This window comes from Haliotis asinina, chromosome 11 (genome assembly GCF_037392515.1).
Source record: "Haliotis asinina isolate JCU_RB_2024 chromosome 11, JCU_Hal_asi_v2, whole genome shotgun sequence".
Taxonomy (NCBI): Eukaryota; Metazoa; Mollusca; class Gastropoda; order Lepetellida; family Haliotidae; genus Haliotis; species Haliotis asinina.
Window position 1 is genome coordinate 5,064,663 of NC_090290.1, and position 27,456 is coordinate 5,092,118.

Sequence of the window (27,456 nt, forward strand, 5' to 3'; positions counted from 1 at the left end):
TTTATTATACGATTAAGTCATATTATTATTACTCACCAGTTGAAGACATCACTATTTATTAATTATAATGTTATTACATGATGACGTTAAAGTGGTTTACAGTTATCACATCACATTGCTAATACCTCTATTTTAAGACCTTGTTTGACTCGCAAAAAGCTGAGAGTCATCACACTTGTTGAATTCTTAGGAAAGGAGTACTTGATATTGATATTATTTTGTAATAAATGTAATAAATGAAATACTGAACTATTGGTTTTAATATTCTCTCTGTGCTAGGATAGTTTAGTGGGACAGGGTACCAAAACTGTGGTAAGCCTAATTAAGGTATCAGAGGTATCTTAGTAAAAGTCGCTGCTTACAATGTACCGGATCACATTTGACTAAGCAATATTGGCAGCAGGACAGTTATAACTCACATATTTTAACTTTGACTTGGACAGTAGTAATGCAAGGATTGTGTTGATGACTGGGGACTCTGCATCTCATAGTGTTTTCAGTGGCCTAACACTAGTGAAGATATCTATGGCAATATTGTCTTGTAGAAGTTGCCACAGGCCTGCTTCAACTGGGTACTTGTTCTAAAGAACACAAAGTAATAACGATGATAATAGTAGTAATAATAAGCAGATTTCACATGCTTAAAAATTCCAGGTATAACTGTGTCTTTTAGTTTTCATGTTTCAAAATGTCATGCACTTTTTGTTTCTCTGCTACTTGCAGAGTGCATTATGGTGTCTGTTGTAACTGGTTGTATGGGAAGCAGTATTTTGCATTGAATAACATGCTGGATCCTGACCACCAGGTTGTGTTTGTTTCAGATGTACTCAGTGGCTACAATGGAACCATCTTTGCCTATGGACAGACTTCCAGTGGCAAGACACACACCATGGAGGTATGTACCAATTTGAGTGTAGTAACTGATTGAACTTCTAGATATGACACAGCAACCTATTTCTTTGGTTTGGCCCCTAAAATGGGCATGGTTGGGTGAACTTGATGTATAACAAAGTGTGATAATGTAATATGTGGATGAACAACTTGTTTATTGCAGTGAGAACAACGTTTTGGTGTAGGTTCTAAAGCTTATCAAGCACTTGCTTGATAACGATGATAGAACCTACACCAAAGCCTCACTCTCAATGCAATAAACAAGTTGGTCATCCACATATTGTTATACTTCTTTTCATCTCCAGCTTCTAAGTGCCTCTCAAAGACATTGGCAGTGTAAGCATTGTTAAATATAAAAATTTGAAGCACAAAATACCATGAAATTATTTGAAATTCTCGTCACAAAACTTGGCAAGATAATCAATGAAAAACTTATTCCATACAAACAAATCCTAAGCAAATATCTTTCAGAATCTTGCTTGTTTGGTATGTGGCAGATCATAAACCAAAGCTTTTTCTCTCCAGGGTGTCTTGGGGCATCCTCAGATGCAAGGTATCATTCCTCGCATCATCGCCGACATCTTCAACTACATTTACGGCATGGATGAGAACCTTGAGTTCCATATCAAGGTCAGTACATGGACTGTATCAGTGTACCAGAAGCGCATTATTTTCCCTTCCTCCCAGCCGTCCCTGCAATGTTAGAGTCCCAAACGAAGCAAGTCTAGATCTCCTCAAACTCATAAATTCCCATCTCACTTGGGATCCTTTTCGGTTTAGAAGGAATCATAGTTTTTATGAAACTTATACATATGCAGTGACTAAGATTTGGTTTAGGTCAGGACATTATCTGTAGTTGAACTTTAAGCCTGATAGGAGATACACTGTGTTTTCTTCTAATTGTGTATTGTTTATCATTGCAAATTCTATATTCAGTATTGACTGTATGTATGGTTACCTAAAAATATTTAATTTTAATTGAATTTTCATTGTTTTTTTCTGTAAAGTATTGTGAGATCATGAAGCTGGGAAAATATAAATTGAATTACACTTTTATTTTGTGTTATTGTTTTCTTATGGTAGTTTACCAACCATCACCAAATGAACGCTTTTTGTCTGGTCATCATTATAACTTGTGTCATTTCATTTCAGGTGTCATATTTTGAAATTTATATGGATAAAATCAGGGATTTACTTGACAGTAAGTATAGTTTTGTATGTGTTGACACCTCATTGGACACGTTCTGGTAGTCTGATGACTTTTATTTAATGTTGCAGTCTACTTAATACACACACATTCAAAGCACAACATTTAACTCTGGTGACTCGCTGCAAATAGCTGCAACATTGCTGATGTGGCTTTAAGCAATGTTCACTTACTTACTAACAGTGGTGAGTGGATCAGAGAATGTTGGCTTGTCACATGGATACAATGTTCACTTACTAACAGTGGTGAGTGGATCAGAGAATGTTGGCTTGTCACATGGATACAATGATCACTTACTAACAGTGGTGAGTGGATCAGAGAATGTTGGCTTGTCACATGGATACAATGTTCACTTACTCACAGTGGTGAGTGGATCAGAGAATGTTGGCTTGTCACATGGATACAATGTTCACTTACTTACTAACAGTGGTGAGTGGATCAGAGAATGTTGGCTTGTCACATGGATACAATGTTCACTTACTTACTAACATTGGTGAGTGGATCAGAGAATGTTGGCTTGTCACATGGATACAATGTGTGAAGCCAATTTCTGGTGTTTACCGCCGTGAGGTTTCTAGAATAGTGCTAACAATGGTGTATAGCCAAACTTCAGTACAGAGTCAGAACAGTGTACTTCACTCACTCACTCACTCACTCACTCACTCACTCACTCACTCACTCACTCAAAGCACAACATTTAATTCTGCAGCGTGGATCAGAGAGCACTCATTGTCATTGTCATTCCTCTGGAATGTGACTGACTGACAGGAAACAAACAAACAAACAAACAAACATCCTGTGATGACTCAAATGCTCTCTGTTTCCAGTAACCAAGACCAACCTATCTGTCCATGAAGATAAGAATAAAACTCCATATGTAAAGGTGAGTGTGTCCCGGTGATTGCTGGTTTGAAATGATCGTTATGGCAACAGCTCATTATAGTAATAATTAATGTGAACGTATAATGCACCTTACAATAAATGAGGCACAAAGCGTAGGATCAGGTTACCAAGAATGATGACAGTTTTATGGATAAACAGCTTCTTTTATTCTAACAACATAAGAATCTATATTGGAAACATCACCTTTCACAGAATGAAAGAAGTTGTATAAAAATTGTCACCATTCTTCAACTCAACTTCTAACATGCCAATCAAGGAAGAAAACAGCTTAACAAGTATGCAAAAGATATGTTTCAAAATGTCAGAGACTATATGATGTGTCTGTTTGGACATTTTGTACACTAGGCAGCACCTCCATTAGCCATATTTGTGGGTTTCACAAAAGTGGTGGACATTCAGTCATGTCTTTAAAAGTCATTTAGAAGTTTGATGAATATGAAGATATGATTCTTATCACACCCATCACTACAGGGTTCATGTGTATATTTGGTTTATCGCCTGTTAATCCCATTGGCATGGTCCTTAAAGGAACATATGAGCATGTATAGATATATAGGCAATGATTACCTCATGAAGGGATACTGTAGCTCTAAAACATGGGCGCAACAAAGAATAAAGAGGTTGTTATACATGAATAATTGTCAAGTCTTTATCTTCAACCTGCTTCTTATCTCTTCCATAAAAAGTTGACATGTTGAAATATTTTACATGATCTTCATGACTGAGTTAAAACAAACACAGTAAGTAGTTAAAACCGACTGTCAGTTATTGCATTTCAAAGATGTGGTAACTTATGATTTATGTAGATTGCTCAGGGACAGATGTGGTGGAGTAGCCTAATTTTAAAGGTGTCTGCTTGTCACACTGAAGACCTGGGTTTAATTCCTCACATGGGTACACTATGTGAAGCCCATTTCTGCTGTCTGCCGTGATAATGTTGGAATGTTGCTTAAAGCAGCGTGAAATCATACTCACTCATTCATTATTATGCCCCAAATCTGCAACAACTGACACATGAAGTTCAAGTTGGGGATGTGGTAGATTTAGGTAATTATGAGGATAGGTTTGCTGATATTGATTGTTTGTATCTTCATAGCCATGGGTTTAGCCTATACTGGATTATGTAAATGGGCCGAATATTGCTGGGTTTCAAAGATTATGGAACTGAAAACCACTCTTTTTGGAGCTTCATTAGCTGCATTTGTTTGTAGTGCTGCAAACTTGGGTTTGAGAACCTATGTGATGTTGTTTGTGATGCTCATTAATTCTGATGTCTTTCTTCAATTTTAGGGCTGCACAGAGCGGTTTGTGTCCAGTCCAGAGGAGGTGATGGAGGTTATAGATGAAGGAAAATCCAATAGACATGTTGCTGTAACTAGTAAGTAGTTGTACAGACCATAGTGTTCATAATAGAGGTTAGAGATAAAGGAAAGTACAAAACACATATTGCTGTAACTAGTAAGTAGTTGTACATAATGTCGAGTTCATAATGGATGTTCAAAATGAAGGAAAATACCAAAGGCATGTCATAACTAATAAGTAGTTGTACAGAATCTAGTGTTCATAATAGAGGATATTAATGAAGGAAAAAACAATAGACATATCACTGTAATTAGTAAGTAGTTGTACAGAATCTAGTGTTCATAATAGAGGATATTAATGAAGGAAAAAACAATAGACATATCACTGTAATTAGTAAGTAGTTGTACAGAATGTAGTTTTTATAATGGAGGTTAAAAGTCGAGGAAAGTGCAAAACACATATCACTGTAACTAGTAAGTCCTTGCATAGAATGTAGTGTTCATAATGGAGGTTTAATATGAAGGAAAATACTGTAGATAGATGATGGAAAATTCCAATAGACATGTCGCTGTAACTTTCATGCAGTATAGTAGTGAGAGACACAAGTTGTTGCTTGTGTATATTTTGGATGTTTACATTTGAATTTGAGTCATTATGATTTGATTTGCTTCAGATATGAATGAGCATAGCTCAAGAAGCCACAGTGTGTTCCTGATTCATGTAAAACAAGAAAATGTAGAGACGGAGAAGAAACTACATGGAAAACTGTATCTAGTCGACTTGGCTGGCAGTGAAAAAGTAAGCTATGTGTTACAGAAAATGACTTGTGGGAAACTGTTGCTCACTTATACCAGTCTTTAAGAGATGGGACCCGTGAAAGTCCAGTGTAGAATAGACCTTCATCAACCCATGCTTGCCATAAAAGGCGACTATGCTTGTCATAGGAGGCAACTAACAGGATCAGATCGTCAGGCTCACTGACTTGGTTGACACATGTCATCAGTTCATAATTGTGCAGATTGATGCTCCTGCTGTTGATCACTGGATTGTCTGCTCCTGATTCAATTATTTACAAACAAGAAAATGTCTACCCCCGGTTTAATTCATTGTTGTGATTCTCTGTCAACATCTCAGCAAAGAAATTGACAACTCAACGAGAACAGACGCCACTGACAAAACAGAACTATTTCACAAGTCGTTTTGAACAGACAGTTTATGTAAATCAATTAGATTTTGGAATTTACCCTATGAACCATGTTTTGGAATAAACAAAATGTCACACACTAGTTCTTCAAGAGTTTAATGCAAATCATTCTTACTAGTATCTGTACCTGCTTGATTAATGATTGTAATTACCTTTCAGGTTAGCAAAACTGGCGCTGAGGGAGCAGTGCTGGATGAAGCAAAGAATATAAACAAGTCCCTGTCAGCTTTAGGAAATGTTATCTCAGCACTAGCTGATGGAGTGGTGAGTCCTTTCTTCCAGTTCCTAAATGGATCATAATTAAATGACCGTTACACTGTTAATGCAGTCAGATACTACAAACTTAGGGCTGTCTCAAAGATAAAGCTTGGTCCCAGCGTTTTTCTGCTTTAGTTATCATTTTGTGTTTGTATTGAACTTCTGATGGCTTGAAGTATTTACATAGATCTCTTCAACTTCCTGATAATTGTGTTTGATAGTAATAAGGGCATCATTTTTATTTTCTGGATTCGAGGACCCCAGCTTAACTGACCCTTCTTAAAAAAAAGCCTTCAACATAAAACATACCTCATCATACAAAAATGTTTTCTTTAAGTCAGTCGCTGCCATAAGTCCAAAGAAAACAAGAAATTGTAGTAAGAATTATTGAATTAATAATTAATAATTAAATAATGAGAATCAAGAACATTATCGAGATACTTTTGTCTTTATTGAGGTTTCGTTTCTTTGGTTTTATCCCCGCAATGAACTGACCAATGTTCAGATTTTGATGGCTATGTGAAGCACATGAAAAATGATGCCCTAATTACAAGTAGTATTTGTCATAGAACTGTTTTACCTTTGATGCTTCAGCATCATGTCATCATCATTGTTGTGCGTTGTTAAGCAAGTGTTACATCTAATTCAACATTCACTCTCTGCTTCACATTTGTGAATGGGGTTGCTTAACATATATGTTCATCATGCCAAGGAACCGGGTTTGATTGCCCACATGGAAACATTGTTCCTATAGCGCCCCCACCGTGATATTGCTGGAATGTTGCTTAAAGCAGTGTAAAACTAAAGTAAACTCACTCACTCGTTTGTGTAAGATGACCAGGTTTCAGAGGGGATCACTTGACTGTTTCAGAAATCTCATGTACCTTACCGAGACAGTAAGCTGACCCGAATCCTGCAGGAGAGTTTGGGCGGCAATGCCAGAACCACCATGATTATCTGTTGTTCCCCTGCATCTTACAATGAGTCTGAGACCAAATCCACTCTGCTCTTCGGTCAAAGGTAAGCAGTGGTCCGGCTGTATAGTGACATGATCTACGAAGAATACAGTGTAACACATATCATTATGACTAGTTATCAATATAGATAATAAAGACTGATAATCAACTAAATATTGACCTGTTGAGCAAAAATATCTGAAAGAAATGAATATATTTCACATCACAGTTGACTGGTGACATATTTGTGCTTGAATTACAATAAAACAACATCCTCAACATAATGTCGTTTAGCGGCATTTAGAAGTTGTAATTGGATCTGGAATGACCCCGAAACATTGTGTGTAAATGATTAAAGAAGGTTTATCCATAAGAGATCTTGGTCATCCTGAACATAATTTAGAAGTAGACTGTGATAAAAGTGCATTAAGTAAGTAGTGCTGGAAAAATAAAGAATTAAATTTTAAAAAATATTTAGATTTTACTAAATTTGTATATTGTGTGAGAAAATGAAACATTTCTGTCACAAAAGTTAATGTGTGATATTGTCTGTAACACAATTCTTGTATCGACATTGATGTTTGTAGGGCCAAGACAATCAAGAACGTGGTAACAGTGAATGAGGAGTTGACAGCTGATGAGTGGAAGAGGCGCTACGAGAAGGAGAAAGAGAAGAACGCAAAGCTGAAGGGAATTATTGAGAAGCTGCAGGCCGAACTGAACATGTGGCGGAGTGGTGAGTGCTGGATAACCAATGTTACTGTTTTTTGTTATCTCGTGACATGCTTCCTCACGTTATCTTACATACGATGATTGTCATATTACATGCATATTATCATACTTGAGTCTCATTACAGTGCATATCATGGTACTTGAGTTTTGTTACAATGTAGACCATCTTCGAGTCTTGCATGAGTCTGTATCAGTGTTCATGAGCTTGGTGTATTCACTCCACAGGTAAGGAGGTTCCAGCAGATGAGCAGATTGACATGAAATCAGCTGACACCTCTGTCCTTGAGGAGGCACCTGCACCTCCGCCTCCATCACTGGCCTCCATGAATGATGCAGACAAGCTGCAGTGGGAGGAAGCTAAGCTGATCCTGTACAAGCAGATGGATGATAAGGTAGGGTCTTGTACAAGAAGATGGGCGATTAGGTAGGGTCTAGTACAGTCAGATGGACGATTAGGTAGGGGCTAGTACAATCAGATGGACAATAAGGTAGGGCTAGTACAATTAGATGGACAATTAAGTAGGGACTAGTACAATCCGATGGACGATTAGGTAGGGGCTCGTACATTCAGATGGACGATAACGTAGGAACTTGTACAAGAAGATGGATGTTGAGATAGGGACTTGTAGAAGCAGATTGACAATTAGATAGGGGTCTTGTAGAAGCAGATGGACAATGAGATAGGGTTCTTGTAGAAGTAGGTGGAAGACAGTGCAGGGGTCTTGTACAAGAAGGTTGATGATATGGTAAGGGCTTTTACAAGAAGCAAGATAAAGTAAGGGTCGTGTAGAAGAAGTTGTAAAGTAAAGTTAGGGGTCTTGTGGAACCAGATGGATTGGTAGGTTGGGGTCTTGTAGAAGCAGTCACTTGTATGTAAATATGTCTGTATCCCATCTGTACAAGAAGATGGATGTTGAGATAGGGACTTGTAGAAGCAGATTGACGATTAGATAGGGGTCTTGTAGAAGCAGATGGACAATGAGATAGGGTTCTTGTAGAAGTAGGTGGAAGACAGTGCAGGGGTCTTGTACAAGAAGGTTGATGATATGGTAAGGGCTTGTACAAGAAGCAAGATAAAGTAAGGGTCGTGTAGAAGAAGTTGTAAAGTAAAGTTAGGGGTCTTGTGGAACCAGATGGATTGGTAGGTTGGGGTCTTGTAGAAGCAGTCACTTGTATGTAAATATGTCTGTATCCCATCTGCAGGATGAGGAGATCAACAACCAGTCGCAGCTGATTGAGAAACTGAAGGAGCAGATGCTGGAACAGGAGGATTTGATCACTGCTTCCCGTTCCGACTACGAGAAGCTGCAGCAAGAGATGGCTCGTATCCAGGGAGACAATGAGTCGGCCAAGGATGAGGTGAAGGAGGTGCTGCAGGCTCTGGAAGAGCTGGCCATGAACTATGACCAGAAGTCTCAGGAGGTAGACAACAAGAACAGCGACATTGAGGGACTCACTGAGGAACTCAACCAGACCATGGTGAGTTGAAGGTCATATTGTCTTGCTTCCAGAATGGTGGCCACTGAGTGGTTTATGTGGTAACATAGGCTGAAAAATTTTACCCCAGTATACTAGTATTATGGAATAATGATCCATCAGAAGTTGATGAAGACTTAAATGTGCCCTGAAACCTAAAGTCCGTAAAATATTCACCATTTTGATCCAGGAGATACAGTTGTTTGAGATGTCCCATGCTGTATTGCTGACTGTATCTATTTGTGTTGGTAGAGCTCCTTGAACTCGGTCCAGTCTGAGTTGGAGACTCTTAAGGATTCGAGTCTACACCAGAAGAAGAGAGTCACCGAGATGATGCTGTCTCTCCTCAAAGACCTGGGAGACATCGGCTCTGTCATTGGAGGCAGCGCTGCTGAGTCAAAGGTAGCAACACCTATATATATATTATCAAAACCTGAAACAACAGATTCATTTATCCCTCCACCATTGTTTGACCAGATTCATGGACTCAGCACTGGCTTGTCCTGCTGTAGACCCAGGTTTGGCTAACCAGATGGGCGCGGTAATAATAATAACAATGGATAGTATTTATATTGCGCTAATCTCCATAAGGACTCTTTGCCTTGTATATAGAAAGTTCTCTGGACAGATTGGGCGGTAGTGAACCATCAAAATGGCGAAACACAAGTGTTGCAATCTTGTATTTGCATCGAAATGAGATAGGCAGCCAATGCAGATGCTGCAGCATGGGTGTTACATGATCATGCTTCCTTCTTTCTTCCTTCTCCTGACAGTGATGTCAGGATGTAATGTCTGGACTTGTAGCAATGTTGAATTTGGAAAGGGATGGGGCTACCCATCTATCTGTTCTTAATATTAAACGTGTATAGCAATATTTAAGGTTGGGAAAGAACATCTCTTCATGATATTGAAATAGATGTTCCATGGTTCTGCACATCCTGACTTGCAGAATGATTTCAAATCAGAGCTCAGTTCCACCCAATGACTTTTGTACGTAGACTGTTTTAAGTCCATGTTTAAGTGTTTGAGTTAAGATCATTGTAGCTCTGACATTGCCTTTCAGAACGGGCACCAGAGCATTATTGCTGAAGTTTTAGCCCTAACATCTGTTCTGGACTTCCGTTGAAGTAATGAAACATTTTAGGATAGCAACTACCTCTTGTTTGTAGTGACTTCTTGCCTCCTTGACAATTTATGTCTTCATGTTATTTCAACTTTTATTGCTTAACACATTGACTGCTACCACAAATATACTGGTAGTGTCAGTTATCTCATTATAACAGCGGCCTAGCTGACTGGCTACTGTGTGAATGTTCAGCCAGCAAAGGGAGGTAATAAAATCATGTGGCTGAGCTGTAGATGCATCCAGGGTATAATGGAGACTAATCAGAATGTATACCCTGGAAATATCAAGGATGTATTTGATGTAGCTTGTTACCCATGAAGGTCCGGGGTAGAACAGGCCTTCAGTAACCCAAGCTTGCTGTAAAAGGCGACTCTGTTATAAGAGGCAACTAATGGGATTGGGTGGTCAGGCTCGCTGACTTGGTTGACACATCATCCGTTCCCAATTGCACAGATCGATGCTCATGTTGTTGGTCACTGGATTCTCTGGTCTAGACTCCATTATTTACAGACCAGTGCCATATAGCTGGAATATTGCTGAGTGCGGCTTAAAACTAAATTCACTCACTCACTCGTTTGATGTAGCTTGTAAGATACAGTTTATTCTCTACTTTACTGATAATGATTTCCTGACACTAGTCACAGCAAGTTATGGCAGGGATTGTGAGTATGTGATTGTTGTTTCAGCCGGCTGTCGGTGGCAGTGAGAAGATCGAGGAGGAGTTCACCGTCGCTCGTCTCTACATCAGCAAGATGAAGTCCGAGGTGAAGACTCTGGTGAACAGATCTCAGAACTTGGAGTCCCAGCAGGGCGACACTGCCAAGAAACTTGATGAAGCAGAGAAGGACTTATCTGAGTGTAAACTCAAGATTCAACAGGTATTGCATATTCAGGGACACAGAAAACATTCTTGAAATAGCAGAAATGTGTGGTTAGATTAACGAAACGAAGTGTTGGGATGTCATTATATATGATGATATATATCAATAAGTAATTCTTTTTGTTACTGTATTGATGATTTATGGTGGGGCTCCTGATGGGTGGATGAATTTTTACTGTTCTTGAACAAACGGTTTTAAGTTTTAAGTTACTGTCAAAAGGGAAAGGAGATAGGCAATATAGCATGGGTCAGAATAACTATTTAGTATCAGTTTTATCATAAAGATGACATAGATCTTGGTGCTGTGTTAATTCAGTGCCACTGAAATTCTACATTGAAGACTAAGTTAACTAATTCTAGGTCTACTAGGAATTTTGTGTCTACACTTTCCAAGTGACTACTTCTGTTGTTAAAACAAATATCAGTATACTATGAGTACTCAACTTGTCCATCGATAAGACTCATACTGTCATGAGAATATTTCACGCACCGTGAAGACAGAGTTGTGAAACTGCATCAATTGATGCTCATGCTCTTAATCATTGCATTGTCTGGTCCAGACTTGATTATTTACAGACAGCCATCATGCAGCTGGAATATTGCTGAGTTCGGCATTCAACAACGAACAAAAAGGAAGAATATCAACAACTCATTGTTCTGTGCTGTACTAGATAATTACGTTTGGGATATTGTATGCATGAATTACTTAACACTTGCTTGGCATGTTGATAGAATGAGGCCAAGATGTCCACTCTCACCGAGACCATCCAGGACATAGAGTCCAAGAAACGAGAGTTGCAGGACAATGTTGACTCTCTCAGTGAGGAGGTAGCCAAGCTGAAAGCACAGGGTACGTCTCCATGGGAACCAATGTCGTACAGAAATCTCTCGAGTACAGGAAATGTATCTAATACTATGCCTAGCCATGCAGTATGGTGGTGTTAAAATTTAATACTTAAATGAGTTCTTAACATCTGATAACAGATGTAAGTAGTAGTTAATTATGAAACTAGAGTGTAAGGATTTTTAACATGAAAGTCTTTGACACATCATTCATTGTCTAGTGTTTGCAGAGTTGTTCCCTTAGTTATTCAGCCAGCATTGATGGAATCAAAGATTTGATCATGATTTTGATCCCCAATTTATCAGTGTCATACCCATGGACGTGGTCTCATCAAGTTGAACCTACTCATTGATTGTTTTCTTCGCAGAACAAATGCACCAGACGTCCCTGTCCCAGGTGGAGAAAGAGACGACGGACAAGCTGCAGTCGGAGGTGAAGATGAAGGAGGCTCTGGAGAGTCAGATGGAGGCTCACCGGGAGCAGCACCAGAAGCAGCTCAACTCCCTGCGGGACGAGATCACAAACAAACAGGGGGTCATCGACAACCTCAAGGAGTAAGTGGGATACTTCACAGATAAACAGTATGCTAGTTGTATGAAGTGATGTCTGGAGTGATAAGAATGTACCAGTCAGGAAGGTCTAGAAATGTCAGTTTTTCATCTGTGTGAATGAATGATCTTTCTTATGTAGAGATGTCAACCTGACTTATATCTAGAACAGTAAGTGAGTGAGCAAGGTTTTAACACCGTTTTTAGCAGTATTCCAGCAACATCACTTCATATACATTGTCCTCATATGGGGAATCGAACCTGTATGTTTGGTGTGACAAGTGAATGCTTTAACCACTAGGCTACAACATCTTTCCCCCTGTAGAGTAGTACCATAGCATGTGAGTTGTGAAGAGATGAGAGAGTTCAAGTTGAGCCATGTAAATCACTCATCTGTCCTGGTAGAAAATGAAGTATGTGTGTGGCATCTCAGTACATTATGGGACACTTCCTTCCCTGAATGTATCATCTGTGATGTCAGTCTGAACTGAATTTTTCCCACCTTGTTGTAGACACTGATTTCCATGACTTTATGCAATGGTTAAAATATCACTGACTTGCACAACAGCGTTCTCTGTCTGTAAGTTTGCTGTTGAAAGTAACTTGCTAGGACATGGTCGAGTGCAGCTCACTAACTATCTGTGTTACTGGGGGTGCTAGTCTGTCCTAGAAAAAGATATTGCTGCATGTGCCGTAAAACAACTTTCAGTCACTGTGTAGCTCCCTGCTCATTCCTGAATGTGATGTAAGTCTGACCTGTCTGTCTGTGTGTCCAGGACCAACCAGAAGCTGACCCTGGCTCTGGAGAAGTTGCAGGCCGACTACGACAAGCTCAAGTCCGAAGAGGCTGAGAAGACCAGCAAGCTGTCAGAGATCTCACTACAGATGGACCGCCGCGAACAAGCCAAGCAGGACCTCAAGGGGCTTGAGGAGACTGTGGTATGGAAACTTGTCTTAGTTAAGAAAAGTTATTTTACCTATAAACAGAGGGATAGAAACAGCTGGGATACTTTTGTTAATATTACTGTTACCATTTAGCTTTGCCTGTTCAGTGTTTGCTAACTCTGGAGTGAGGGTGGAATATATATGCATGTTACAGTCAGATTGTGAAAACTGTCATTTTGTGTAACAACAATCAATATACTTCAGTCATTTCACCTATATGCATTGGACAGGGTTTTGTGAATTATGGCTGCTCTGGACACAGCAAGTGTCAAGCAAACAGGTGTAAGGGCTTCAAAGCCAAGCTAACCAGCAACAGTCACTGCCACAATAGTTTACTGTCCATGACAGTAAGTGATGTTGAAACTGTGATCCACTTTTGTAGATTAAGTTGTAAGTGAAATTTCATGATTTTTCCTAAAAGTGACGTAAACCCAACCTTCTCTACTTCCAGGCAAAGGAACTCCAGACCCTGCACAACCTGCGCAAGCTGTTTGTCCAGGACCTCCAGAACAGAGTCAAGAAGGTTGGTATTGTCATTCACTCTACACTATTTGTTCTCAGTGAGGAGGGGAGGTGAGGTAGCCTGGGGACTAAAGCGTTCCCTCGTCACGCCAAAGACCCAGGTTCAATACCCTGCATGGGTACAATGTGTTGAGCCCATTTCTGGTGCCCTCCACAGTGATTAAACTCTATATCTGTTTTGATTTTGGCTTTCGAATTAGAATTGGTCTTCAGAACCCCTTGCTTGTCATAAGAGGTGACTAACAGGATCAAGTGGTCGGACTCACTGACTTGATTGACACATGTCATGATATCCCTTTGAAGTAGATATATGGTTATTTATGCTGTTGATCACTTGATTGCGTGGTCCAGACACAATTATTAACAGATTTGCTCTTAGCAAAACTAAATGCAGAGAGGCCACCGGTTTTACATGTTTGCCCATCATGCTGTTTAGTATTCCCTACTATGAACAAATTGAGGGAGCCCCTTGCCATGGCTGAATGTTGCTTAAAGCTGCATAAATCTGTACATTCTCTTCATCTGAATAGTGGTGAGTTCACTCTCTTTATTCTTGTAGATCAGCATGTATCTGCTGGAATGTCTGGATATTAGATTAATGTGAGTGTGTTAATGTAACTGTGATTTTTAAGTGGTGTTCATTTTGTTGCCAGTCTGCCAACAAGAAAGAGGAGGAAGAGGAGGAGGACACAAGTGGCAGCGCTGCCCAGAAGCAGAAAATCTCCTTCCTGGAGAACAACCTGGAACAACTCACCAAAGTCCACAAACAGGTTGGTAAAGAGGGGCATGGCATGGATCGGTTGACAGGCTGATTTCTTGGCAGCATTGAGGGTTGGTTCTTTATTTCAGGGCAGTGTTGAGGGAGTAGTGATGAGGGAGTTGTTTTTGTTTTGGCTTTTGGGGGGTTCTTTTCAGGGCATGTTGGAAGGGTTATTTCAGGGAATGTTTGAGAGATTTATTTCAGTTTCAGGGCCATGTGGAGGGAGGTTTATTGAGGTTTATTTCAGGGCACGTCTTTGGGAGGCTCGGTCAGAGTGGGATTGAGAGAACGCAAGTCATAGGCAAAAATATACTGGAGTCACAACTGTGAATGAAGTGTTGGTTCATTGATTGACTCTCTCCCCTGTGAAGGCTTGGCATTATGTAATACAGTCAGACCAGTAGCTGGTCATGGGATTACCAGGTCATCATGGGAGAGGTATATTATCAAATGTATCTTGCATGTTTGCAGCTTAGCATTTGATTCCCATCATACCATGGACTCAGTATAAAAGGCTAACAGATCTTTTTTCTCACTCACAAAACCAATGGTTGTTTGTAGAAGATGTTATTGGTGTGCTTGTCCTGAGAAATCAGTACACCCTCAGTATCAGAATCTCTGGACCATTTTAAACATTGCAACACCCTAATCATGGATGTGTCTGATCTTCCAGTTGGTGCGTGACAATGCAGATCTCAGATGTGAGCTTCCCAAGTTGGAGAAGAGACTGAGAGCAACCATGGAGAGAGTTAAGTCCCTTGAAACAGCTCTCAAGGAGGCAAAGGAAGGAGCGATGAGAGACAGGAAGAGGTATGGAGTTGCCTCCCTTTGTTGTCTTTTCTGTAACACCAAACTGACTTGTATTTTTATTTGGTGGTGGATGTTGATAGTGCTAGATTGTGATGATGGTAGACCGGTCTTTGTTTTGTATGTGACATTGACATTCAGCTGTGATTGATCTGACACTGGAGAAATGTGCATGATCAGCAGTATTTGGTCTTAATGACTTGTTCACTTGACTAACATTACAAATGACATGTCTGTATGATATGGAAGATTTGCTGTTGCATTGTGGATGTAATTACTGTTCCTGCTAGGGACTTGTTTCAGTAGGAAGTTGTTACATGTAGAGACGTTGAAAACTTAACACCAAACCTCTTCCTTAGTCTTGGTCCAATATTGGTCAAAATTATTTGCAGTGGTGTAACAGACTGAGTTAGAACCAGGACAGAGCAAAATATTTATATTGTTACATCAGCTAATATACAACAGTACGACAGTGTAATTTTGGACAGTGGGGTAGCCTAGTGGTTAAAGTGTTCGCTCATCATGCCAAAGACCTGGGTTCGATTCCCCACATGGGTGCAATGTGTCAAGCCCATTTCAGCTTACTTAATACTGCTTAAAGCACCGTAAAACTAAACTCTCTCACTCGTATTGTAAATCAAGTACCCACTCTCAAGAGCTGTTTGTCATGAGGTGACTAACAAGATGGGATGGCCAGACTCGTGGTTTTGTTGATTCACGAATCCTTGTTGTATCCCATTCGTGTTGACGAATGCTCACGATATCAGCCACTGGTCGACATGCTGTGTCTTATAGCTGGAATGTTGCTGAGCGTGGCTGAAACAAGTCATAAAGTAGAATAATGCTGAGGTCTGCTTTAACACACCAAGAACGTCATGTCTGACCTATCGTTTTGGTTTGCCTGATCACCTTTCTCTCTCAAATTTAGTCAACTGCATGTGGGATCTAAACAATCATTCCTACAATTACTAATTACTGAAAAACTAATATTATAGTATAGAATGACTTGACAAAGGTGTGGGAAAGCTGGTACCTGAATCATCCATAGATCTGTCTGAAAGACTAATTTGGACATATATGACATATTTTGATATATTTTCTATAATTAGGTGTTTAACAGTGCATGAAAATCTGTTCATAGAAGATTAACAGCAAGGAAGTACCTCTTGTTGCTTGTTGAAAAATTCACTGACAGAGATTACCATTCAGAGGAAGATATTATTGATCTGTATATCATACAGTTGACTCTTGTTAATGGCATGTGAACTGCGCAGACTTTTCTTAGTGGAATTTCAACCTTTTTAACATAACCACTTGTCTCAGATTCATCTGTGTGTTATCAGATTATAGACTTCTTGTGTAGTTGATGCGTCAGTTGTCGATGTAAGAACACCAGAGAGGATGTTGATTAGAGTCAGATAGAGTGGTTTTAAATTTATGGTCCCCAACAACTGCTGGCCAGAAGCAACCACATTTCTATGAACACTAGTGGGGATATTGATTAGAGTGGGATCTTATTGTTAGACTGGGTGACTCAGTTTATGACATGTCGTCCACAGCAGTGTGGATTGTCTGGTCCAGATCACATTATTTACAGATGTTTGTCATATGGGTTGATCTTGGCTAGACATTGGTCTTCAGTAACATTGCTAGTTAAAGAGGTGACTGTCGGGAGCAGGTGCTTGCTGTGGGAGTTGACGGGTGGTATCAGGTGCTTGCTGTAAGAGGAGACTGGTGGGAGCAGATGCTTGCTGTAAGAGGAGACTGGCGGGAGCAGGTGCTTGCTGTAAGAGGTGACAGGCGGGATCAGGTGCTTGCTGTAAAAGGTGACGGGTGGGATCAGGTGCTTGCTATAAGAGGTGCTTGCTGTAAGAGGTGACGGGTGGGAGCAGATGCTTGCTGTAAGAGGTGACAGGCGGGATCAGGTGCTTGCTGTAAAAGGTGACGGGTGGGATCAGGTGCTTGCTATAAGAGGTGACTGGGGGATCAGGTGCTTACTGTAAGAGGTGCTTGCTGTAATAGGTGACTGATGGGATCAGGTGCTTGCTGTAAGAGGTGACAGGTGGGATCAGGTGCTTACTGTAAGAGGTGCTTGCTGTAAGAGGTGACGGGTGGGATTAGGTGCTTGCTGTAAGAGGTGACAGTTGGGATCAGGTGCTTGCCGTCAGAGGTGACAGTTGGGATCAGGTGCTTGCTGTGAGAGTTGACAGTTGGGATCAGGTGCTTGCTGTAAAAGGTGACAGGCGGGATTAGGTGCTTGTTGTAAAAGGTGACTGGCGGGATCAGGTGCTTGCTGTAAGAGGTGACAGTTGGGATCAGGTGCTTGCCGTCAGAGGTGACATTTGGGATCAGGTGCTTGCTGTGAGAGTTGACAGTTGGGATCAGGTGCTTGCTGTAAAAGGTGACAGGCGGGATTAGGTGCTTGTTGTAAGAGGTGACAGTTGGGATTAGGTGCTTGTTGTAAAAGGTGACTGGCGGGATCAGGTGCTTGCTGTAAGAGGTGACAGTTGGGATCAGGTGCTTGCTGTAAGAGTTGGCAGGTGGGATCAGGTGCTTGCTTTAAGAGGTGCTTACTGTAAGAGGTGACAGGCGGGATCAGGTGCTAACTGTAAGAGGTAACAGGTGGCAAGGCTCACCAACTTGGTTGATGTATGTCACTCTGCCCCAGTGGCATAGCTCAATGCTCATGATATTAGTCACTGGATTGACAGTCCAGACATGAATATTACAGAAAAAATTCAAGATGTCATATATCACAAGTATTTGACTTGTCTCCATGTAGAGATGCAAAATTCCAAACATAGGAGATACTGCCAACTTCAGCCTTACACAGCATTCAATCTTAATCTAAAACAAAACTGTCAAACACTTAGATTTAACAAGAGTCGACTGTACATCATGTCTGAAAAAGTCATCAAGGCATATTTTGGGACCACTGAACTACAGGTGAAATAATATCTGAACTCAATTTGATGACCTAAATTGCTGTGGAGAGAGAATTGAACCTGTCTAAATTGCATATATTTTCAGCATTGAATATTCTGTTATTGACTCTCGGTGAGAACCATGTCCACTGCCTCTCTATGCAGTCAGGTGGCTGTTGCTAATGAATGGCTTTGTCTACTAACATAGCTCTACCTTCAGACGCTTCGCCTTGCCGTAACAAGGGGGAATAACCCTGGATGTAGTACCAATAATCCCAATAGCATAGTTAACCGCTATATTGAATGTCATTTAAAGGTAGACACATAGCTGTATGTTGTTATACTCACTACTGTTTTCTGTTTGGACTATGGGCGGCGGGATATTTTAGTAGTGAAAGTGGTGGGTTCTCACCTTGAAGGTCCAGTTTTGATTCTCATCATTGGTATGGTGTGAATTATCAGCTTTCTGGTATCCTGCTCACTATATCACTGGAATAATGCTAAAAGTGGTGTGAAACCTCTCCCACTCACTCACTCAGCTGTACTGTTTTTGTCTAAACCCTGTTCATACTATGAGTGTTGTACCTGTGTGTACCTGTGATGTGTTCACTACAGGTGAAGGATGTTTTTAACTAGAAAAACCAATGGTCCATCTTCCTTTTTCTTATGAAAAATACCCTGGGTATTCACAACTACAAACTTAACATATTTTACCCTGCATTATCGAGAATGGTACTGCTATGATGTACATATACTATTGATTGATGTTACTGCAATAATATTTTAACAATGAAAAAAAATCACTGAAACACATGTAGGTTTAGCAGGGATAAAGGAAGGTGAAATAGGAAATATGGTCGAAGTCAGTTGTCTTTAAACAGGTCTTGTACAGACATGACAATAATTTCAGCCAAACTGAATGTTTGTGTATTGATACAGTGGTGTTTTGTGTTACAAAGGAACTTGAATGTTGTCATGATAGATTATAAATCAACCTCTTTTTGCCTTAGAATTTTCTTTTATCTGTTTTCTAGTCAATTGTCTTAATAAATCAAAAGAACTTTCACATGATATTGGGTGTAGGTTAGAGGGTAAACCTGCAGAGTTGGAGCTTTATAAATATAATTTGTTGTTTATGATTGTCTTTCTTAGGAAGCATTTTTTATTTTATTTATTCATTTTTTTTTTTTTTTTTTTTCCACACAGTTATTTGCATTTATTTTCACATCATAAGATACTCAGGGATGGCAATTTCCTGCGGAATTCTGCCATTTTATTTCAGACTGATCAATTTGTGACACAGTATGAAGTTTTCAGCTGAAAATCAATTTACCTGTTGCTAGCCCTGGATACTTTGTTTTTAAAAAATATGGTTCCTGTCACTATGTTTCACGCTGCTGTTCAAGAGCTGTACTTTGTGACTGTTACTAATTTTGTATTGGAGCATATTATTTATTTGAATTTCAAATTTCCACTGTAGATAGTATTTGTCACAGTAGATGCACTGCATTTGAATGCATTTTTTGTAGAATTATGTTGAAGGTATCCTGAAATGCATCAGGCACCTAATAATCATGCTTGTGAGCATATTTTCGATGTTCAAGACTAGACATCTTTCACAGTGTTCTGCATGAGATTATCAGCAAGGATTTTAATCACATTGTCATGTACAAATTCAGACAGTTTAACTTGCAGTCAGTGGTTCCTTTATGTTTCCTACTTAATTTGTCAGTTGGTAATTAGTACAAAACTGTTTAAGAAATATTCATATACTCTATTATCTTTTACCTTGGCCTTCTTGCACATTCCATGATGATATTAAATTTGTTGAAATAATATTTCTTTTCTACCCAGTACCTCATTTTATGGGTAGATATTGCTTTAAAATATTAACATTTGAAAGAATGACAAACATGGGAACTTCTATCTTTGTACCATGAAACAGAATCATGTAGTTGAAGTGCCGTCCCACTTGTCTATATGGTGATTTTACCTCAAAATGCTGTAATAATCTTGTTATTATCAAGCCAGATACTGTTTTTTGGTTTTTTTAAGGTTTCTGTCTCGTCAATGTCACATCTGTTCATGTTTTTGAGAATGAATTCATCCAAAACCGTTTTGTAATGTTCAGTTTGTCTTTTATCTCAAAAAAGGTGGATTTCTGTGAAAAGATTAAATTTTATTTTCTTGTTAAATTTTGTTTCCAACCACAATGAATGAATGTGTGTTTGTGTGAGATATCATATAAGAGGTTTTTTGCATTTTCAAACAGGTTTAGTTGTTTCTGATAAATGGATTATTGTCTAGTCAATAAAGAGTAGGAATTCGTCATAGGAATTTTCTCCCTTTGACAGTGGGACAATCTGTAAAGGATAGCTGAACTATCAGCTACAATCTACCTCACCCGTAACAGTCCAATGATGGGGGTTGTGTGATAATCTGTGGACCTCGAGACCCGCATCATGGCCAGGGATAACTGTATTTGTGAATGACTGAAGACTGCTTCATCTTATCTAAACTGTCTCCTTCTCCCCTGTGCTGGTGTCTTGTGTTAGCTGCATGTCTCTGCTGTATCATGTAGGTGTGTAGTGGCATGCTGGTTCTACAAAACCAGTTCTCTAAGCTGTCTGTCGTGTTGCAGATACCAGATGGAGGTGGACCGCATCAAAGAGGCCGTGAGGCAGAGGAACCTCGCCAGACGAGGACATGCAGCACAAATTGGTACGCTGTTGGTCTTTGATCCATTATTAGGACCTTTAGCTACTGAATAGTATTGTCTATACCTTAGATGACCTAGGAAGATCCAGGTTTGAATTTGGCACTCATCATATGCTTGTCGTACGAGACAACTAACCAAGTGACAGTATCTGGTGGTGAGACTCGCTCACTTGGTTGACAGATGTCATTGTAATCCTAGTTATGCTGATCACTGGATGGTCTGGACCAGACCAAGACCGCTTGCATATAGATGAAATACTCCTTAGTGCTGCAGTAAACAAGAAACAATATTATTTGTGACATGTTTTGTTTCATGTTGTATTTTCTGCAGAATTTTGTAAAGATTGCACAAATTACGATATGTAAAAGCCTATCTTTGATTAATGTGGTTGTGTAATTTTCAGCCAAGCCGATCCGACCTGGCCAGCACCAGGGTGGTTCGCCAGCAGGCCCCGTGGGAATCAGGGGAGGTGGCATGCCTCACAATGGTCCCACACCCATCAAAGCAGACGCATCAGCGTAAGTAACCGAAGGTCCCTAAGTTTCTATTAACATTGTAAAGACATCAGCCACTGAAGTATGAAGATCGTTTACAGAAAGTTAGAGAATCATTTTATAGCAATCCTTCATAGCTGTTCACCTGATTTACGATTAGTTCAAAGGCATCATTGGAAATATAATTTCACATTTGCTTAAGTACCTTGTGCTTAGTCGACTCTTTGTATTCAGTTAGTAGGGGATTGGGGAGCCTTGTGCTTCGTTGACTCTTTGTATTCAGTTAGTAGGAGATTGGGGAGCCTTGTGCTTAGCTGACTCTTTGTATTCAGTTAGTTGGGGATTGGGTAGGCTTGTATGTGTAGGTTCTCGACATCAGTGGGTTCAAATCCCACAGTGGGCACAAGGGGTGAAGCATATCCTCTATTTCTGGAACACCCAGATCTGATTCCCCACATGAGTACAGTGACTTCGGACTAGTCATTGAAAAGGCACGAAGGTTTGTTACTGCTGTATTAAACAAGATTCACCCACATAGATCCTGCAGCCAGACATGGTGCTTCATCAGGGATTGGGTTGCAAAATATTGACTATGGACCATTTTCAAGACTATTAGGCATTTTATGAACTTAGAATGGGCCACACTCCTTGTATCAATAGTAAACTTCAGATTTTAGTGGGCCATTATTTATTCTAATGTGCAAACTGGCCCATAGCCCCTGCCTTTCCTGATCCCTGGTTCATTTATGTACTCTGTATTCTGATGAATAAGTTCTAATGATATCCAGCACAAGAACTGGTTATTTACAGGTTATCACTGTGGAGGTAGAATATTTTCATGTGGCAGTAAACTAGCAACTTGTGTTGCCAGCCGGATGTGAGAGTTTTGTTTGTGTGTTGCAGGTAAAGTGTGACTGTTCTGGAGCAGAGGACATGAGTAGTGTGAGTCAGGCCATTCAAGAGGTAGACCCCACTCACCAACATGGGACTGTTTTCCTCTCACTAGCATTCCGCTGCTTGTAGGGTGTCGCTACCTCGTAGCACCACATCATGCATTGTGTTGGACAGTATCCGCAAACAGGCATCGCATGGTGTTCACTGGATTCATATATCACTGTTTCTGCATTTAAACTGGAGTTGGGCATTTCTGAATGGATGAACACCTTGTGCTGGAAACTTTCAGCAATTTGCTGTAGGCTGGTCTCCTACTCCAAATTCAGAAGTTGGTGCAATGACTGAAGCAAAGCTTCTAGAAGTAGCTTCTTCAGTGTTGGAATTGATAATTTCATCTTGCTGATTAAGAACATTCTACAGCAATAGCTGACAATTGTAAAAGGATTCCCTCCAGAAAAAGTCATCTGCTAAGTTCCTGAAGATGGGAAAGTGGATACCATATCAGACTATATTCCCTTTCAAGACTCTTCAAGGCTGAAGTGTTTCATGGATTGTATTATAACCAGGATTCTTTGATGGACAGTGTTCTTGACTGGCTGTATTAATTTTCGTGTATGTAGAACTGGTGTCTAGGCATTTGGATGACTGCATTGTATATGATTGGAATGTATATGTTCTGCAAATATGCTCTTGATCATGTTCCTTGTAATCAATACAACCATGCTTTGCTAATGTACCAGTCAGGCATGACTGTTCATTGCATGATTTACCAGAAATGGTTTCAATCAGTTGCTGCCGACTTCATTGTGACTGTTGAACAACCTTGTCCTCAGTTCTAAAGATCATTCATGCAGTGTTGATTTAGTAAACTTAACCTTTGTTTTAAAGGTCGTTAAGACACGCTTGGAAGAGTAGCCTTGACCTTGAAGTCATTGATGCAGGGATTCAGGAATGTATTACATAAGAATGGTGATGGGCATATAATTTAACACCTTATACAAATTGTTTTCAATGTCATCCAGTGAATTATGAAAGTAATCCTTGAAAACATTTGTGCTTGAAGTCATTCATGATGCAGTCAGCATTTCTCAGAGGGAGTCCTTTTACCTATGTACATCAATTCAGTGGAATTATTGCAAGTAAGAAGACCAGCTTTGACCTGTAGTACTGGCATGAAGTGAACTGAAACAGCGGCCATCTGAGGCACCGATGTCCAATTAACCAGCTCTACAAGTGATGTGATCCATGTTGAGGGTATGAAGACTGACCTTGGATACATGGCTCTTTGACAAGATATGTGAATGGTGCATTGCTGTTCCAAATGTGGTTGCTGGTAGCGACACCCACAGTTTAGTAGGCGTCATTGTGTACATTGTTCATCCTGCGCTATGTGTCTATAATGCTGACTGGGTATTTTCATGTTGTTTTACAAACGCAAGTTATTCTGTCATCCATACGTTAGGTTCAGATAGAACCAAGAAACTCAACATTAGACAGATTTGGATAAAACCAAGCAAGTATTGGATGAAACCCAAATTGATAAACATTCTATATTTAAATTTTGGGGAGTATTGAACAAATTGGAACATTTGTACAATGTTTTCTCAATTGGTAAAATTATGTACTGAAAGAAAAAAGATACGGATTGTGAATATCTTTTGGATATTACTTTGTGTTGACATCTTGAGTGCAAAATATTTGTCCCAAAATATTCTTGATCTGTAACTTTCATTGTTCAGTATTCTTGCAAATATTGACAAGGTTTTTAATTTGGTAATGCAAATTTGAAGTTGACTATGGTATTTAATAAGTGTTTGTGCTTTTACACCATGTACACGGAAGACTGTTTTACAGCGTTATCTCTTACTCGTTTATTTAATGTGAACAGGCTGGTTGTATTAACTGCTGAGTTGTTGACAAGTTGTTTTATTTATTTCAGTTGTGTATAATTAAGAATTTAAGCAGCAAAATATGACAAGTGCAACCATAGGCTTTAATGAATGAGAAAAATCAGAACTGATTCTGGAAATGGAAGTCAAGTTATTACTGTTTTTCTGAGACCTACTGTAGAAGGGGTGATCCTCTTCATTTTCGAATACAGCGGGACCTGTGTTAATTCTTTCAGAAATGATATGCCAATGAAGTTGTAAGCCCTCAGTTTTTAAATACTGAATGTGTGGAGACACTTTTTTCGATGAATTGGAAAGGATTAACGTTAGGGTGTATCAGAAACAGCATACTCAAAACTCATTTAGTCTGATTTTGTCGATTTCTATTCAAATTGGTTAAGTTTGTTATGGAGATTTGACACAAATTGTTCAATATCTGAATTTTTAAACACACGTTATGATTGAAACCATCTGATTTTGAAATGATTCTATTTCACTTGAAGAATACAGCACAACCATACAGTGTCTGAATCGTAAACAGTTGTTCTGATTAAAACTGATCATTCTATATTCCGATGGAAAAGTTTGTGATATTGTGAGGTGTTGTGTGGACTGACAAATGAACACATGACCAGCCATTAAGCAAATTCTGAATGAAGAGGATTTGAAGACAAAACCACTCGTTGTTGATTGTGCTTTCCGCAGTATCTACCATGTCACTGTGTATGTTGTGGAAGATTTCATGATCTTTGTCAATGTATATGATCTACAGATCTTTGCCTGTTGATAGCCCGAGAACTTGGAGGGCCCACTTTGTAATGTAAGGTGGTGTGGATGAGTATTGAACTATTTATGTGTATGTTTGAAATACAGGATGCATACGTCCTCCCAGTTAGTGTTGGGGGAACTTGCTTGAATTGTTTTAATTTCATAATTTGATCACGCCCTGGACCTTGAGAAACAGAGGTGTGCTGTGATTGAGAGATTCTCTTTTCCATCTTGTTCTGTTTCAGCTTTGAATTGTTCAGGGAGACACACTGGAACATTTCTGGACTGTCAGCTAATAGCTTCTTTAATTCTGTGCTTTATCCATCAACTCAGAAATATGTTCATTATTGCTTAGGCAGTATCTATGTCTGTTGTTCCTCTGATTGCCATCAAAACTGGTTCTAGTCCTAGTTCTGTGCTGATTATTAAATATCTGTCACCTAAAACGTCCAAATAGGAATGCATGTGAATTGTTACAAATACACATCTTCATTCCCATAAATTAGTAGTGGTAGTTGCAGAGGATGATCATCATTCTACCTTGGTCATTGTGGAGTCTCTTTGTCAGCCATGTTTTACTCTCCTTGACTGACGTACTCTTCATAAGACAGTGTCCATTCATATAAAGCTGACACCTTGAACTTAAAGCATTGAATACTACATACTTAAGCATAAATGTTTTCTGATTGAATTCTGATGAGTCAGTGTCTGAACTCTGGACGCTCAATGTCTGAATTCTGATAAGTCAGACTCTGATGACCTCTTTCTCCAAGACATATCTCGTTTCTCTAAGACTGACCATCTGAAAGTTTGGACCATCCAGAAATGTTCCACATGTCAGGTAGACCGGTTCATATGCAGAGTGTGTAATATGGGTATTGCCGTGATGAAATTTTGCTTGTTATCATATTGAATGTTTTCATCACGATTCAATAAGTCTTTCATGACAATGTTTTGTAGTTTATTATTGTACGATTCCCAACCTATTTCCATTATTGAAACAAGCGCTTATACATATTCGACAATATATTGTAATTTAATTTATTACGAGTAATAATCCATGCAGATAGTACTGTGTATTGCTTCCTAATTTTGTTCTGTTTTAGTAAACTGTACATAGTCAATTGACATTTTCATGTTCAGTGTAGCTGAGAAATGGTGGTTGGGCCTACAGAGGGCCATTGTGTACATAGATATTGAAGGCTTTTACTCTGGGAAGTGGAATCATAGAGGCGAGGTGTTGCACTTGCAGAATTTAAACACAAATTATTATATGCATTCTTTGGGGAACTACCGAGATGAAATTTCTGAAATTACAATAGATGAAAATGGTGGTGAGATTCTAGCAGGTGACTGACTAGTGGTAGGGCCCACCACCTCTAGGTTGTGTCTATGTCTAGTCCACACTGTAACGTGTCCTGCCTATCTAGGTGCACAGTATACTGCATTTGACGACTAGTAACACTGTATTTTATTGTATAGCTGGCCTTCCAGCCTCTTCAATCATGTGTGCTACAAGCTTAATCTGTAAGTGTGATTCGGCTCGTGGCTTAGCTGCAATATCCGTGATGTATAAAACACTATGTATGCTCGTTTCTGCACGAATAAAACACTTACTCTACTCAGTGCCTGGTTTGTTGTTTCTCTGTGCAACATTGCATTCTTTGTGCAACATTGCATCATTTGCTTGGCAAACTTAAAGCCATTAGTTCAAAATTACTGCTGGTTTTTGACGGTTTAATTGATGGCAGAAATAATGATGATAATGCACTTCTGTGGTCTCCAAAATCCATCAGTAGAGTGCTCACTGGTGCTGTATAAATTTGAATAATAAGAGAAGACTCATATCCTACAAAGGGTGATTGTGTGAAGCCCAGTGCAAATCCTATTTGTTCAGGGTATTATTTTATACTTGTGTATTGTATTATATATCCTCAGCTTATTTCATACAACCACTTTATGCCAAGTTACATTTGACATGACTACAATGACATATTTTACACTGTTCTGTCCTAACTGAAACATCCAGGTTCAGGTATCAAGTAGTCTCCTCTAAGGCTTTACTTTAGGTCCAATTCAAGTGGAATAACACTACAGTAACACATTACTGCAATAGTACTACTGTAAGACAACAACAATTACTCTGTCTTGTCACAAATGCTATTTTTGTGTCTACTTGGAAATTGTTTCCAGTAGAACTTGGAATGACTGGCAAGGTTTGTATGGCAAGACACTACGAAGCAAAACCACGGATTGCATTGTTCTGTGACAAGAGAGGCAACTAATACGTCCTGTGATGTCTTGTCTTGAAACTTCCTCAGATCCAACCGGAAATGCCTGATCTTTACAAATTCTTGTTGAGGGCTAACATGAAGCTTTTGCCTAGATTGTAGACGAGTGTAGATCT

General features: G+C 39.5%; 1 protein-coding gene across 2 annotated transcripts in view; it reads left to right on the plus strand.

Annotated features, from left to right (window-relative positions):
* Positions 1-26,674, plus strand: part of LOC137256628 (kinesin heavy chain-like) — a 67,855-nt gene extending 41,181 nt beyond the window's left edge. For both annotated transcript variants that reach the window (XM_067794524.1, XM_067794525.1), the window contains 22 exons: positions 822-895; positions 1,417-1,521; positions 2,044-2,092; positions 2,926-2,981; positions 4,292-4,379; positions 4,977-5,101; positions 5,667-5,771; positions 6,637-6,785; positions 7,309-7,457; positions 7,679-7,845; positions 8,657-8,932; positions 9,182-9,331; positions 10,742-10,933; positions 11,668-11,785; positions 12,147-12,333; positions 13,104-13,266; positions 13,724-13,795; positions 14,448-14,564; positions 15,228-15,364; positions 20,927-21,006; positions 21,408-21,522; positions 22,402-26,674. In XM_067794524.1, the coding sequence (XP_067650625.1) occupies positions 822-895; positions 1,417-1,521; positions 2,044-2,092; positions 2,926-2,981; positions 4,292-4,379; positions 4,977-5,101; positions 5,667-5,771; positions 6,637-6,785; positions 7,309-7,457; positions 7,679-7,845; positions 8,657-8,932; positions 9,182-9,331; positions 10,742-10,933; positions 11,668-11,785; positions 12,147-12,333; positions 13,104-13,266; positions 13,724-13,795; positions 14,448-14,564; positions 15,228-15,364; positions 20,927-21,006; positions 21,408-21,522; positions 22,402-22,405 (2,678 nt within the window). In that variant the 3' untranslated portion in view covers positions 22,406-26,674. The remainder of the gene's footprint in view (positions 1-821; positions 896-1,416; positions 1,522-2,043; positions 2,093-2,925; positions 2,982-4,291; positions 4,380-4,976; positions 5,102-5,666; positions 5,772-6,636; positions 6,786-7,308; positions 7,458-7,678; positions 7,846-8,656; positions 8,933-9,181; positions 9,332-10,741; positions 10,934-11,667; positions 11,786-12,146; positions 12,334-13,103; positions 13,267-13,723; positions 13,796-14,447; positions 14,565-15,227; positions 15,365-20,926; positions 21,007-21,407; positions 21,523-22,401) is intronic.
* The last annotated feature ends 782 nt before the right edge of the window (positions 26,675-27,456 follow it).